General features: G+C 40.1%; 1 protein-coding gene across 3 annotated transcripts in view; it reads left to right on the top strand.

Moving 5' to 3' along the window:
- ABHD2 (abhydrolase domain containing 2, acylglycerol lipase) overlaps nt 1-15610 on the top strand; it is a 119710-nt gene that overhangs the window by 82424 nt on the left and 21676 nt on the right. For all 3 annotated transcript variants that reach the window (XM_020964868.2, XM_020964882.2, XM_020964874.2), the window contains one exon: nt 10806-10989. In XM_020964868.2, coding sequence (XP_020820527.1) covers nt 10806-10989 — 184 coding nt within the window. The remainder of the gene's footprint in view (nt 1-10805; nt 10990-15610) is intronic.

Below are 15610 nucleotides of genomic sequence, written 5' to 3'. Positions count from 1 at the left end.
GCCAAGAAAACACCGTGGCATGCTGTGGTCCACAGGGGTCATAAAGAATGACTGGGGTCATGACTGAATGGCTGAACATCAGCAACAAACCACTAGAACACATCTTCTGGTAGCGAGGCCTTCACTATTTTTATCCTGGTAGATTCTGCTGCTACCATGCTTGGGTCATACCTCTCCAGGGCAGACTGTGAAGCTTCTCCATTCTTTTTAATCCCTTGAATTTGTTGGTAGGAGTGTTGGTTTGCTTCAGTTAATTTTTGAAATAGCACTCACTCAACCTGATCTCCTAGATAATTAATTGCTTAACTTCCTTCAGCCAGGCTGCTCCTTGATTTTTATCATTTCTGTGAATTGGATAGTGGGTCCAAAACCCATTTTGTATGATCTAAGCAATTGAATTAGTCTAAAAATAAAGTCTAAAACTCAAGATGAGTAATAGACCCACTGCAGTGTCATTTCCAAAACCATCATTAAAGCAAAGAAAAAATAAATTATGTACAATGTCATGTCAGGACCAAGTAGGTATAAATCTCAATAACATCCAGATGAGATTGGTCACTTGCCTACAAAAGGACACTGTGAAAATGTGAGAAAATTTAATTGAAATTTTTTTAAAAATAAATAACAGCTTTTCATAGGAACAGTGAAGCAGCACAGATATGTTGGCTTAATTTGTCTTGTTTTTAAAACCTTGGACAGTGTTTGGAATATACAGCATTTCCTATCAGTGGCCCTGAAAAAGGTCTAGTAAAATAAAGAATGTGTTCTACTTTCTTTTTTCCCTCCAAATGCCTTATGTAAATAGTCTAATATTCTGGTGAGCGGCAAAGATGAGCTGAGAGACATCCATGAGCTGAAGAAGTTAACAGTAAACCGGATTGTGGATTATTAGGGTAATTGGATCTGGATTTCTTAAATTGTCTTTAAAACCTCGATAGTTTTAGGAATGGGAAAGCAAGATGTCACTGTACATGTCAGCTGTGACCAGAGGGTTTCTAGGTTTGGTCTAGATTCAAGGAACTGGGAAGTGAGGTTTGTCTTTCCTTATGTATCATGTTGAAAGGGATAAAAATATAACCTGACTTCCCTTAAGACTCTGAGCCTATTAAGTACTTAGCAGTACCCATCTCTGACCAAAATATCAAGCTAATGTAGGTGCTCTGCAAGGATTTGAATGGTATTACTAATCTCATTTCTAAGCACTTAGGTGCTGGCAAGGCCGGAGAGTTGACAAGAGGTAGTCAGGAGGGCAGTGTTCTGTTCTGGCAGCTGGAGGGTCTTTTCAGCCTCCTATCAAGCATAGTACTAGACTTTTTTGGAGAATTCTCCTTGAATTTTCTTTCTCCTACTTTAGGGATCTCTTCTACAAAACCAATAAAGCTCTATGACCTTCAAGAACAGTGGTGTTTTAATCATTTTTTTAAAAAGGCAGGGGGAGAGGGAAGAAGGAGGGGGAATCCTACAATTTAGGCCATTATTCAAATCACTAATGTGATTTGAAAGGGAATCTTATTCTAAGTTACTGCAAAAGGATATTTTAGGAACTGCTACACTGCCTTGACCTCTCAGTCTATTTCCCAAACATAATCCTTTTTTTTTTTTAAGGCAGATGAATAAATCATGAACAGATTTACTATCATCTTAGTATCTTAGGCATTTTAATGGAGTCTGGCCTGTTGATTCCTGCCAGTTTTGGTTTATAGCAAGGACTCCAAGGGGATAAGCATGAGCTATGCTTATCTATCTCTTACCTGTCCTCTGCTTAGCTGGCTGGAACCAGTTATACAACAACAGGAAGGTACGGTGAAAAGAGGCTGAGTTTAGTGTTGTAACAGAATCACAAACTATCAGGGTTGGAAGGAACAGTCTTGTCCAATCAATACTGCAGTAAACATTCTTTACTATCCATCAACCAAGTGCTCATCCAACCTTTGCTTGAAGACCTCAGGTGAAGGGGAACCCAAACACGACCCAATGCATTTCTGTGTAGGTTTAATTGTTAGGAAGATTTTCCCTACGTGGAACCTTAATTTGTATCTGTAACTTCTACCTATTGGTCCAGTCCTAGGGCTTTGAAGACAAGCAAAAGAAATCCAGTCCTTCTTCAGATACCTAAAGACAGCTGTCATATCTCACTCTAAGTTTTCTTCTGCAAGCCTCAAGTGATCCTCAAGTGGTATGAACTCAAGGCCCTTCAATATTTTGGTTGCCCTCGGCCCACCACCCTCCAACTTATCGCTTATCAGTGTCCTTCTTAAAGTGTGGTGCCTAGAACTGAAAACAAGGCTTCAGATGTAGCCTGACCAGGGCAAAGGATAGCTGAACTATTGCCTCCCTGGCCTTGACGTTATGCCTTTGTTAATGCAACCCGACATTGCATTAGCCCCACTGGTTGCCATCTCCTATTATTGACTCATATTTGAATTTCTGGTCCACTAAAACCTCCAGATCCTTTTCAGAAAAATTGCCATCTAACTATGCCTCCCTCACCTTGTACATGTGAAGTTGACTTTTTTGAGTCCAACTGTAACATTTAGATTCAACTCTTATTAAATTTTATCATTTTCTATTTGACCCAGTGTTCTAGGCTTTCAAGATCTTTTTGAATCCTGACTCTATAATGCAGTATCATTCCACTAGCTTTGTGTCATTCTGAAAATTTGATAAGCATGTCACCTATATATTGATAAATGCAAGTCATTGATAAAATGTTATCCATCAGAGGGTCAAACACAGATCCCTAAGGCTGCCCTGTTGGAGCTTTCCCTCCAGTGACCACTCTTTGGGTACAATCATTCAAACAATTCCAAATCCTCTTCATTGCACTATTGTTTAGCCCAAATCTCTCCATGTTTTCCACAAGCGTAGCAGGAGAGAGTTCAGCAGACATTTGCCAAAATGTGGATCCTACCAATTAAGTAATTCTTTTAAAAAAAATTTAATTTGGCATGACTTGATCTTGATGAAACCACACTGACCTTTTGTAATCACTGCTTCCTCTCTGGATATCTACCCCCTTTAATAATATGTTCTAGAATTTTGCCAAGAGCCAAAACTCAGACCTACAGACCTATACTTTCCATACTCCATTCTCTTCTCTTTTTTGAAGATTGGGCAGCATTTGCCCTTTTCCAGTCTGGTGGCATCTCTCCTGTTCTCTGTGATATGTCAAAGATCATTGACAAGGGCTCAGCAAATATGTCAGCCATTTCTTTCAGTATAACCTAGGATATAGTTTCTCTGGAGCAGATGACTTGAACTGATTCAGTGTAGCAAGGCTCGGCTCTCCCTTATGATGTTCATATTGATTTTTAGCCATTTTGGTTCTCTCTTTTCCGGGCCAGAGATCATTCTCCTTGGCAGAGAAAACAGAAGCAAAGTGAGAATTAAATAGCTCTATCTTCTTTTCCTAGGCAGTTACCATAGTCCCTTCTAGCCTGAGCAGCAGCCCTACTGTTTCCTTGATTGCCTTCTTTTCTCCCATATTGCTTTTGAAAAGTTTGGTCATGCTCAGCTTCCCCTAGCAGCAGCCTTGCACTCCTGTCTGTCTCCCTCTTACCAAGTGTAAGCACTCCTGATGTAATCCTGACAGGACTGTGCCACACTTTGGTATTTGTCTTCTGTTTCTTGCCTTTCCCTTTGTAAATGGGTTTTTAAAAAAATCTCAGATGGTTGGTGACTTCAGATACTAGCCTCTGCCCCCTTATTGCCTGTATGGCTTTGAGCAAATCATTTCCCTTCTCTGGACCTCAGTTTTCTCATCTCTGAAGTAAAGGGATTCAACCGGATGGCCTGGAAGGTCTCTTCTAGCTTGAAATCTATGATCTTATGATTCAACTTCTCCTCGCACAGTGTGGCTTGTATCAAGCCTGATATGGCCTATAATCCGTGTTTGTTTACTCAGATACTGTTTTCCTTTCAGAGAGGTTTCGTTTCAGGGTTGGCACCTATACTTGGCCCGATATGATAACATACGATTACTTGTGAAGGGACAGTCTAGATGAATTATATCAGGCTGCTGCTCATAGTCCCCACCAGAAGAGTCCCTGGATGTATGTAGCACCAGCATGCCCAAACTCCTCAAACCTTAACATCTTCCCTGAGCTGAACTGAAGGGGCTGAAACAAACACACGCTGCCCCCCACTAACGGCATACACAAGCATACACCTGAACCTCTGACTCACCCACCCCTAAAACTAAACTATCTGTCCACTTCCCTAGGCCCACAATTAAAGTTACCTTCTCCCCTGGATCTTGGAGAGGAGACTTTTCCTTCGCAAGCTAATGCTAGTCGACTGAACCCAGTCTTACTTCTCTAAGAGATAGAAACCTGATCCCAAGTCCACTGCTTTCTAGCCTTCCCTTAGAGGAATGGATTGGTCCCACTAGTTAGTAAGCATGGGGTGGGATGAAATCTAAGCTATTCTGGCATTCCTTTCATCAAATCCTTGATGGATTTTTGAGATGAGTAGCCTTCTTCACGTGTAGGGGATGAGCTTTAGAAAAAGAAGGGAAGAAGTTGCAGGCAAAGCTGGAGAAATTTATTAGGTGGCCCATGGAAACAAATTCAGCTCAAAGTAGCCCAGCTGCTGCTGGTCTGCTGAGACTTGAGAGAAAAAACAGACCTTGGGAAATTGTCCTCCAGAGTATTAATTCTGCTTTTATTTTTATGGGTGTGGTATTTGAATAAGGAGATTTTTCCCCCTTGGAATTGTAGTCTGAGGAAGCAAAAGATAATAGATTAAATCCTTCAGCCCATTCTCTTTAGCTATCTGGCCTAGAGGTGAGTGATTTTTTTTTTCTTGCACTGGAATGGAAGCAGAGATGGAAAGGGTACCTAGTGGGTAGAAATATCTGATTTCATGTAGAAAATGAAGATATTAATGATCATAAGGATCCAGTAGGAATGGAAACCAGAAGTTGAATGAAGAGGGGAACATGACTGAGAGAAGAAATGACCCAGGAAATGGGATTGTTCATTTTATGTCTAATTCAGTTGACAAAGATTTATCTTACTGGCTTTTGTATTTTTTTGTAGATTTCAATTACTTTTCTTTCCCAATTCTGCCTATGATACTTAACTCCCCCCAACTAGATATTCAAAACTACCACTTGGTTTCTCTTACCAAATCTGTATATGCACATAACATGCACAGGCTATGTGTACCACAAACATTTTCTTGTACTCCAGATTTTGGCCCCAGAGTATCCAAAGCCACTCTGAGAACAACATCTCAATACCCTTGAACACTAACATGTTAGAGTGGGGATCGTAATACTGTTCCCATAGTTAAAATGCAAACAATTAATGAGCCTATGATAGGCCCCTTCTCTTTTCAAGATCTGTGATACTCTAAAGCTCAACATCAGCTGTGATTTCCATAGTTTTCCCTCTCTCTTTAAAATTCTCAAGAAAAAAACAATAATTTCTACCCAGTTTCCTGTAACAGTGGGAGCATCATAGGGATTTATTTAAACTAGTCATGACTGTAAATGCAGCCTTCAGTCTGTCAGCTCCCTGAACTAGCTTATCATTCCCTTTGGATAAGCCCCCTTCAACTTCTTCTGTCTCACAACTCTCAGGTACAAATGAAAACATGCCCCCTTCCAAAAAAGCATTAGATTTGGGGAAGAGTCAAACTCAACAACCCTGTAGGTACAGTTTACAGTCTGAAGGCCTTCACATCCCTGAAGGCAGTACTGTCCTCCAAGTCCCTTGAATGTCATTGTCCTGGAGGAACAAAACAAAATGGAAACTCTAAGCGTATAGATTTGCTTCTGCGAAATGCCATTTCCTCTGATGTGACAATAATTATACTTTGAGTCTGGGATTTTTTTTGTTTCTATAGCTATTTTCTAACTGAATTATTCAGTCTTATGGCAACTCCCCTATAGCTAGTAGACATGACCTAATAGTGACTCATGTATTTTTACTCTGGGAATGACAAAAGGCTTCCAGAGCTTCCACCCACCTGAATGAATCCATGTTGTTATTTTCAACATCTTAATTTTCCAGATCTTCAACTTGACAGGGAAGTATATTTATCTTCTCTTCCCGTCTCTCATAAAAACTCTTTGGCTTCCATATACATATATGTGTGTATATATGTTTACATATATATACATGGGTATATGCTTAAGTATGTAAGCACATGCCTATAACACATTTATTCATTCAATAAACATGTATTAAGTGCTCCTGTATATACATGTATATACATACATACATACATATATACATATATACATACACCTAGGATCATAGATCATGAGAGCTAAAAGGGACTACAGAGCCCCAACTCATTTTACAGATGAAGAAATTGAGTCCCAGGAGGTTAAGTGATCTTGTCAAGATCTTGCAGCTAGCAATTGACAGAGCTAGGATTTGAACCCATGTCTTCTAACTCCACATCCATCATTCTTTCTGTTGTCTTATGCTGCTTCCCAACACCAACAGTATAACCACTTGACTGTGGAGATATATATCCTTGTACATCAGAACTCACTTTTACATAGCACTTCTAGATTTACAGACCACCCCACTCATAACCACCCTGAGAGGTATAAATAGTAGTGTCTGACTCTTCATGACCCATTGATCATATAGCGTGCCAGTACTGCCCATGGGGTTTTCTTGGCAAAGTTTCTGGAGCAGTTTTGCCATTTCCTTCTCCAGTGAATTAAGGCAAACAGAAGTTAAGTGACTTGCCCAGAGTCACACAATTAGTAAGTGTCTGAGGCCACATTTGAACTCAGGTCTTCTTGACTCCAGGCCCAGCACACTGTCCACTAAACTGGGTATGAGTATTACAAGTATTATTATCCCCATTTCGCAGATGAGGAAATTGAGAGTCAAAGAATCTAACTTAACAAGGATCACAACCAGTAAGCATCAGAACCTGGACCTGCTTTTCCTGTTTTATCATGCCATTTCTGTTTTTACCCATATAATTTAATCTATGTTCTTATTTCACTATCCTGGATGTTGAACTTCTCAGTCCTGTTGGCCCCATTTGGGAAAACTCTTCTAAAATGAAGTGGATCACAAGCAGATTTTGCCTGGAGGGCCTTTTTTTTTTTAATGTCCCAGTAGGTGGGACATTAGCTATGAATCATTCATCTTTCTGTTCTGAGCATTGTTGGCCCTCAAGTGTTGAGTGGTAATAATCAGCTCTTTGTGCAAGGCTATAGTCAGTGCCCTATATTTCATTTCTATTACCGTAGCATTAGATTAGATATCTGAGCAGTGCCACCAATGCTAGTCCCATAAGGATTAAATATGTAGAATCTCATTAAGAATTTCTCTCATGCTGGAAAGTAGATTAGAGTCTCTTTGACATTTGTATTACTTGCAGTGGAATAATCCAAGGAAATAGGTCCCACTTGTTTGAGGTATGAGCTCCTCCAAGTCACTGAAACCTGTAGCATCCCATTAACTTACAACAGCTTGTGAACCTGGGAAGAAATATCTACCCACATGAGAAAGACTCTGAGTTGGAACTGTGTAAGGTCCATTGTATGACTGTTTTCCCAGTACCTAGGAGACATTAGGTTTTTGGAAAGCAGCTCTGACAGTGTGCCAGGAGACAAACTGAACTGGTCCATTTCTCAGATGAGATGTGTTTCAATTTAATTCAATTGTCAATCCCAAAGTACCTGTATAATTAGCTTCACTGTAACTATTCCTTGGTACCGTAGCAAATCAATTTTGTAGCAACCTTAGTGACATCTCCATACTTGTCTTAGATCATAATTAATTAGTCTCTAGTTTTAATGACATTAGGATGTAATATCTAAAAATGGAAAGGACTTCAAGGGTCATCTAGTCCAACCCCCTCACTTTACGGAGGAGGAAACAGAAACCTAAAGAGCAGCACTCAGATCTGAACTTCATTTTAGTTGGGGTTTGTTTTCTTTTCAGCTGGGTCTTATGACTACACTGCTCTAGCAAACTATGGTGTAAATTTCCTCACTGGGTGCAGATCTACAACTTTGTATGTAACGGAAAGCCAGAGACAGTTGCCTGGAATACTGAGTACCTTGCTTATGGTCAAACAGCTATTTGGAGTCAAACATAGGACTTAAACTCCCCAGGCAGGTCTTCCTGATTTCTAAAGCAACCCTCTAGTCACTATGGTTCTTTCTAGATCACTCTACCCTATAGTTGAAACCTCAAGATTACTAGAAGATGAATAAATAGATGATGATTTGTTGGATATTTGGTGGAATGGAAAGAGACACACCTGATAAAAAGGTGGGTGCAGTCAGAAAATTGTATTCCCTGATATAGGCAGTGCTGTTGTAAGCTAATAACTCCCCTACAGAGAGGTTGATTTGGGGGAAGATGCTTCAGCTATTCTGGAAGAAAGCAAAACCAGTGTGGGTGGCAGTGTGCTTTAGTGGAAAGAGCATTGGTTTTGGAGACAGAAGAAGACCTGGTTTAGAATCCTGGCTCTGCTATGGTATGATCCTGACAAATCATTTAACTTTCTTAGCCACAGTTTCCTTATTTTTAAAATGAGGCATAAGGGGCAACTAGGTGGCGCGGTGGATAGAGCTCTAGCCCTGGAGTCAGGAGGACCTGAGTTCAAATCCAGCCTCAGATCAGACACTTGACACTTACTAGCTGTGTGACCCTGAACAAGTCACTTAACCCCCGTTGCCTCACAAAATAAATAAATAAAATAAAGATAAAATGAGGTATGAATTGGATGATTAGTGAGGTCCTTCCCAGTCTAACTCCTAAAAGCTATAACCCTAAGCTCCCTCCAGGCTGTTGTATCCATCTACTGCTAGGGACAGGTAAGGCAGAGATGGGGAGGGTACTGGGCAATGTTGAGAAAAGGGAATTCCAGGTATTGCCCAAAGGTCAACCTAGCTAACTTTTGAGGAAGCTCATCACCAGAAAGTTTGTCACTAAGTGTTTCATTTTTTCAGCTATAGCAACTCACAAAAATCAACTCCTATGGCACCATGGGGTTTTTGGTCTGCCTCAGTGGAAGGAGTAAAATCAAGTAATTTTACCATTCTTTTGAGGGCTTATCAAGAGGATGCCTCCCCAAAAGAGATCTGAAGGTCAGAGACGATAACCTCATGCTATCCTGAAGATCCTTTCTGGGCAAAAAATATTTGCTTTGGTATTCAGGAGTGAGTGTGTACCCAGATGTGGTTGACTCTAAGTATCTGACTCTAGTGCTGATAGAATCAGCTGCCCAGATGGGAAGCTTGTAGCATAGGTTTCAAATTCAAAAAAGCAGATAAATCAGTTATTTAAGGCCTGACCCAATAGGCTCAGCGTGCGTCCTGTAGCCAGATGCTGAGTTCTTGCTGCAAAAGGGAGGCATATATTTAAGAGAAACAAAAGGTGGTCTTACCTTCAGCCTTCTCTTTTGTAATATGAGCTGCTTAGCTGGCTCAGTTAGGTTAAAATTCCTGAGTTTTTGCCAACCAACAAGTCTGGCCCTCCACCACAAATCAGTAGTTTTCTTATGCTTTCTTATGCATCTCTCTCCATTACCTCCTCCCCTAATCCCAGTGTCTTCCTGTGCTTTTTTTTTTTAACCTGCATTCCCACAGAGGCAAACCTGGGGACTTAGAGGGGTTCAGAGTTCTTCTTCGGTGTATAGTAATTGACTTCCTCTTGTTAAAGAAGCTGTTGAGAAATTATCTAGCTGATGACCTATGTGGATGCAAGCTGATGTCATCTTTCTTGGTAGGAATGGGGTGCAAACATGCTTTTTGTCAGAAGCATCTCTTCTGGATTAATGAATTGGTTTGTTTCCCTCTGCTTGTTACCACCATATGACAGAGAACATTTTATCCTAAGTGTACAGAACGTCTCTGCCTTCCCTCTGGATTAAAGATCCTCTGTTGTTCCCATCCTCTCTAAGTAGACCCTGCAAATAGCGCGTCAGCTTCATACTTTTCTCAACACCATGAAAACCCAACAGATTTTGTACTCACTTTTGTATGTGTTTATATGTGTGACCTGAACATTCTTTTCTGGTGATTGAAAATGGAGCAGATCTCCCTTAATTTACCTTTAAAAAGAGTGTTAGACTAGTGTTTGTTTGATCCACAACCTAGAGGTGAGCTTAGAGACACTAGTGCCTAAGTAGTCCTTTAATAGCTAAGAATTTCTGTCAAAAAAAAAATAGGGCATCATTTTTCCAATATCTTACCTTCTGTTGAGTTGCTCTCAAGGCTGTAATGTGAAAGAACAAAGTTGTGTTTAACAGGGATATCAGTGGTTCAAAAAATAAAAATCACAAGTACGAGACAGGGAAGCATGTCTCAATAGCAGTTTGCCTGAAAAAGATCTGGAGGATTGAGTGGACTACAAGCTCAGTATGAGTCAATAGTGTTACACAGTAGCCATGAATGCCCCCTGCGGTCTAAATTAAGAGGAGCAGGTGGTTCAAGACCAGGGAAATGATCTTCCCTTTGTACTCTGCCTTGAGCAGCCTACATCTGTAGTTTTGTGTTCAGTGTTTGCTGCCACATTTTAGGACGAATATTGTTAAGTTGGAGCATATCCAGAGAAGAGCAACCAGGATGGAAGAAGGATTTGATTTGTTCTGTTTAGTCCCAGATGGCAGAACTGGCAGCCATGGATAGAGGTTCTAAAAGGGCTCATAAAGGCTTAATGTGAGAAAAAAACGTCCTAAGAACTAGAGCTATCCAGAGGTGAAATAGGTTATTTTAGGAGGTAGTGGGTTCCCCCTCACTGGAAAACTTCCAACAAAAGTGTGTTTTGCATATCCATTCTATCATAACTGATTTGTGGACTGGTCTCTACTTTTAGGCTGTACCTGGGAATTTGGAGCCATGGTGAGCTACATCAAGAAGACTTATCCCCAGACCCAACTGGTTGTAGTGGGCTTTAGTCTGGGTGGAAACATCGTGTGTAAATACCTGGGTGAAACCCAGGCAAATCAAGAAAGAGTACTTTGCTGTGTCAGTGTATGTCAAGGATACAGTGCATTAAGGTACGTATATTCTTCTGTTTTTCTATCATCATTTCTTTTTTTTTTCCTTTTTTTTCCCCTTTTTTTTGCTGAGGCAGTCGGGGTTAAGTGACTTGCCCAGGGTCACACAGCTAGTAAGTGTTATGTGTCTGAAGCTAGATTTGAACTCAGGTCCTCCTGACTTCAAGGCCAGAGCTCTATTCACTGTGCCACCTACCTGCCCCTGTGTCATCATTTCTTCCAGGGAAAATCAATCCAAGATTAGGCAGAAAATTCTGGGTCTTTGATAAACCATGTTTTGCTACTAGATTGGGTTCTTTAGCATATGTCCTTGTCTTCTTGCTGTGAGAAAAATAAATCAGTGCTATTCATATTTCTGTATCTCTAGACCAATATTTGTGAAGGACGAAACAGCCAGAAGACTCCCTGTGTCCTTGGAGAATCACATATCATCCCCTAGAAATGTAGAGAATCCCAGTTTGTTTGTAAAAGAGCCACATGTGGCTCAAGAGCTAAGATATAACTATCAGCATCCTAAATGATCTGGTCTTTTCACTCTGTAACTAGGGAAGAGAAAAGATTAGCAGAAAAGCATACACAGTCACTGCCATTCCAGATGTATCACAGCTGCCAGATTTAGATCGTGGTTGGCCTAGCCATGAGAAAGCATATTCTCCCTCACTTGCCTTAAGGATTAAGAATTTTTCAGCTTTTCTTTATTGACATTTTATGGTTTCAGCTTTCATAACCTTTGAATACTTTTCCATGTGCATTTTAATCCATTTGCATGCCTACACTGCCTTTGGATTAATGAGTTCTGTAAACTCATGAACCCATTACAGTTGGGTCCTGTTTTTAAAGAGCTGCTGATGAAGGATTACCAAAAATCTCCTTTAGTATAATGTTCCAGTGTTAGATGGCTGAAATTTATAGTACCTTGAAGGACCAAGCAAATTTTGCAGTCATTTGATGGGCCTAGTCCTTCTAATATTAGCATATTAATCTAATGATTAGCAAATCTTTTGTTGCTTTACCTAAAAGCCTTAGGCTTCAGTTTAAGCCTTATTTTATTGTCCATCCTCCTTGGAGATAGGTTTTTAAAAAACAACAGGAATTCCTGATGTGATCCTCATTGTTTTCCTGTACTGATAATAGGCCTTGTCAGTGAGCACACTAAGGTATTATTAGCCCAAAGTGTAATCTCTTACTATATAACCTAAATCTAGTCTTAGAGAATTCTCTAGTAGTGAGAGGAATCTTAGACTCCCAGGATCAGTTTTCATGTGTGGTGCAACAGCAGTCTGGGAAGTAGTGACAGAGAGATCAGTGCACTCCAAGGCCAGACCTTATACAGAGCTATCAACATCATGATAGCTTCAGATTAATTCCTGAATACATTTTAAAAGGCCTGGGAACAGACTTCCATCTCTAAGACTTTCTGAGCTCCAGTCCTACAGCCTGGAAAGTGCTTATAAATTGAGAGAATTGGACTGAAACTTTTTGGTTCTTCATAAAATCAGAATTTTAGAGTTGAACAGGATCTTGGAGACCATGTAACCTAATAGTCTCATTTTTATAGAAAACTAAAGCCCCAGAGATGTTTTTCTCATAGTCACACATCTAGGTAGTGACTGAGAACCAGCAATTGGACCAAGGTCTCCTGTCTCCTAGTCCATTGTTCTTAGACTACCTCTCTCTCTCTTTCTTCTGTTGGAATTCCCACCCCTTCCCTCTCCCACTCTTCCCTCTACCCCACCAAAAAAAAATAACAAACAAACAAAAATACAACTAAGCAAAACTATGAAATCAGCCAGAAAGTAAATATTTTTTGCTCTTGGTTTTGCTGGAGATGTTTCTAATCAAGATTATTTTTAGCTCACAAGTGATAGACTAAGAATGTGGAAACAAAACTGTATTCTTTAAAGTTACAAAGTGTTTTATATGCTGAAAAGGCTATTCAAAATATTAGCTATTACTATCCAGATACTGATTTCTCCTAGCCTTTCTTTACAACATGATAATTTTTTCCACAATAATCATCCTATGTCATCAAATAAAAGTTCTGCCTTCCCTGTTTAAGACTGCTTTAATGTGTATCATAACATTTTGCCTAAATTTTCATCAAATGTAGTTAAAGTAATATGCCCTTATATAAAGTATAGGTACTTAATACATTTTTTTTAGTGAATAAGATTTGGACAAAAAGGAGTAAGTCAGCTCTCTGGAAAATGTACATATTAGAATACCGCTTTTCTGAATGATGCTCAGTAAATGAGGTATTCTACTTTAGAGACCATCCTAATATGGGTTCCACCATCCTGAATTTAGATTTTTCCTTGATTTTCTGAAGCCTAACATTGTGTTGCATGATTATGCTTTAGTTCAGTCATGGAGATAGGAAGTGATAGGTTAGAAACCAGCCAGCTTTGAAATTAGTAAAGCCAGGGGCGTCTTAAGTTTTATGTCTAATTGACTTTACTATATATACCCAGAAGGGCCTGGCCTCCATTATTTTATCCATAAACATAACCTGTCTAAATTGAGGAGACATATGCATCAACTTGACATTCAAAGCACCAGCAAAATATTCATTAGGAGAAGACAAAAATGTTTGTTGTTGTTTTAAAGAAAAAGACCAGAAACATCTGCAAGGATTTCATCTCCTGACTGGAAACCTCCTTTCATTTTGCTACACTGGCTCCCTCTACTGGGGTCAAGAGCATGCCATGAGGCCCTTTATGACCAGTGTTTGTGTGTCAGATGGGGAAACAAAAGTACAAAGTCTGTAATATGATGAAGAGCTATAAATTTTGTAGCTACATGTATTTAGCCCCTTCTCCAGAGATGCAAAGTGCTTCACGTATTTTATTTATTTCATTCATTCCCACATCAACTTCATGAGATAAACAGACCAATACTCTTACCACTCCACTCAAACTGCCTTTCATTTGTGCAGTGCTTGCAAATACATTTTCATTTGAGCCTCTCAAAAGCCATTTGACCTTTTAACTAGTGGTACAAAATTATTATCCCCATTTACAAATGAAGAAGCTGAGTCTTAGATCATTCTGTCTAGATTTGCCTTAGTCAGATGACCTGTCCCCTCAGCATATGTCTGAGGCAGGATTTGGATCTGGGTCTTCCTGACTCAAGTCCAGCACTCTGTCCATGGCATTATCTGACAGCCCCGAACCTGCCCTTTCTGCTAGGGCTTGAAAGTGGCCAACATTATTGTGACCTTTCATTCCTCCTCCCATCCTTTTTGCCAAAGTTGAGTGGGGAGGGGCCCCTAGGCGGCAGAGTAGATAGAGTTCTGGCCTTGGAATCAGGAGGACCCAAGTTCCTGCCTCAGACACTTGACACTTACTAGCTTTGTGACCCTGGGCAAGGCACTTAACCCCTATCACCTCACCAAAAAGCAAAAAACAAAAACAAAGTTGAGCGGAGAGGGCTGACATGCTTCTGAAATCACTGGGTTTCTTATAATAAATCACTCATAGTTGAATCTGGAGAACTGTTTGGGTGGTGACTTCCATCATTTGTCACCTAAGCCCATTAGTGTACCCTTCCTGTGGCAAAAGGAAATAGGAGGAGCAGAGAGGAACCAGCTGCCTGCTTCCTCTAATCAGCAGAAGCTAGTGGCTATTGAATGACTTCATGTTTTATTATGGGTTACACCAATGAAGAGACAGTACAAATTACTAAAAACCACGTGATCTATCTCATGCTGTTTGAGATAATTTCTCGGCATAAGCAGCTGCTGCCTAAGCCAGGGGAATTTGTGTGGTCAAACTAATCCTTGATTTAATTAGTTGTTTGAGCCTGTGTGTCTAAAGACATCTGAGTGGAAGTTTCATCCATTTAGCAACTGGCAGGTCCCAAAGGTAAGTGAGAGAACTGGTCATGCAAATGCAATATACTCCATCTCATGCTAGTTCTTTACTTCTAAGAATCTGACCTACGAGCTGGAAGGTGGGAAAGCCCCATGGTCTCTTAGCAGGCAAAACAGGTTTACAGAACATTTCAACAGTTCTGGACATCTTTTCAGAGAAGACTCCTAATAGTCTCTTTGTGACATCAGGCAGTAACTACAAAACCACTATCAATATAAAACAACCTTTTTATTGAGCACCCTTTGTGTGCAGATTATACTGAAAGGGACAGTCTATGATTTGGACAGCCAACGGTCAATGAGTACTGAGAGGATGAAGGGTACAGGAATGATCAGCCAGGTTGTAATTAATTAGGAGAAGATTCCAAGAGGAAATGAGACAAAGGGAAAAAAGAGGTACAGGTTGGTAGTGAGAAGCATTAACAACTTGGAGCAGGGCCTGGCTCTGCATTGCCTTGTGGGAACCCAAGACCCTTTTAAAGAACAATACATGAATTATCAAATGCACATTAAGAATCCCCATCAAGTGTGGTTATATTGCCTACTAAATGGGTTTGATAACACTACATGTAGGCCTTTGAATAGAATTTAGATGAGTGGCAGTACTATGCAGTAGAAAAAACATGAGATTTAAAAGTCAAAAGTCCTGGATTTAAGGCCTGGAGAAAGGGCAGCCTGAATCTGCAGAATGTCTGAAAGAGAGGCTTTTTTTTTTTAAATACAAAAAGGTAACTCATATTAGGCTAATAG

The sequence above is a fragment of the Phascolarctos cinereus genome, unplaced genomic scaffold (assembly GCF_003287225.1).
Source record: "Phascolarctos cinereus isolate Bilbo 61053 unplaced genomic scaffold, phaCin_HiC Scaffold_3;HRSCAF=262, whole genome shotgun sequence".
NCBI classification, from domain to species: domain Eukaryota; kingdom Metazoa; phylum Chordata; class Mammalia; order Diprotodontia; family Phascolarctidae; genus Phascolarctos; species Phascolarctos cinereus.
Note: the sequence above shows the minus strand (reverse complement) of the source record. Positions and strands in the feature narration are given on the sequence as shown.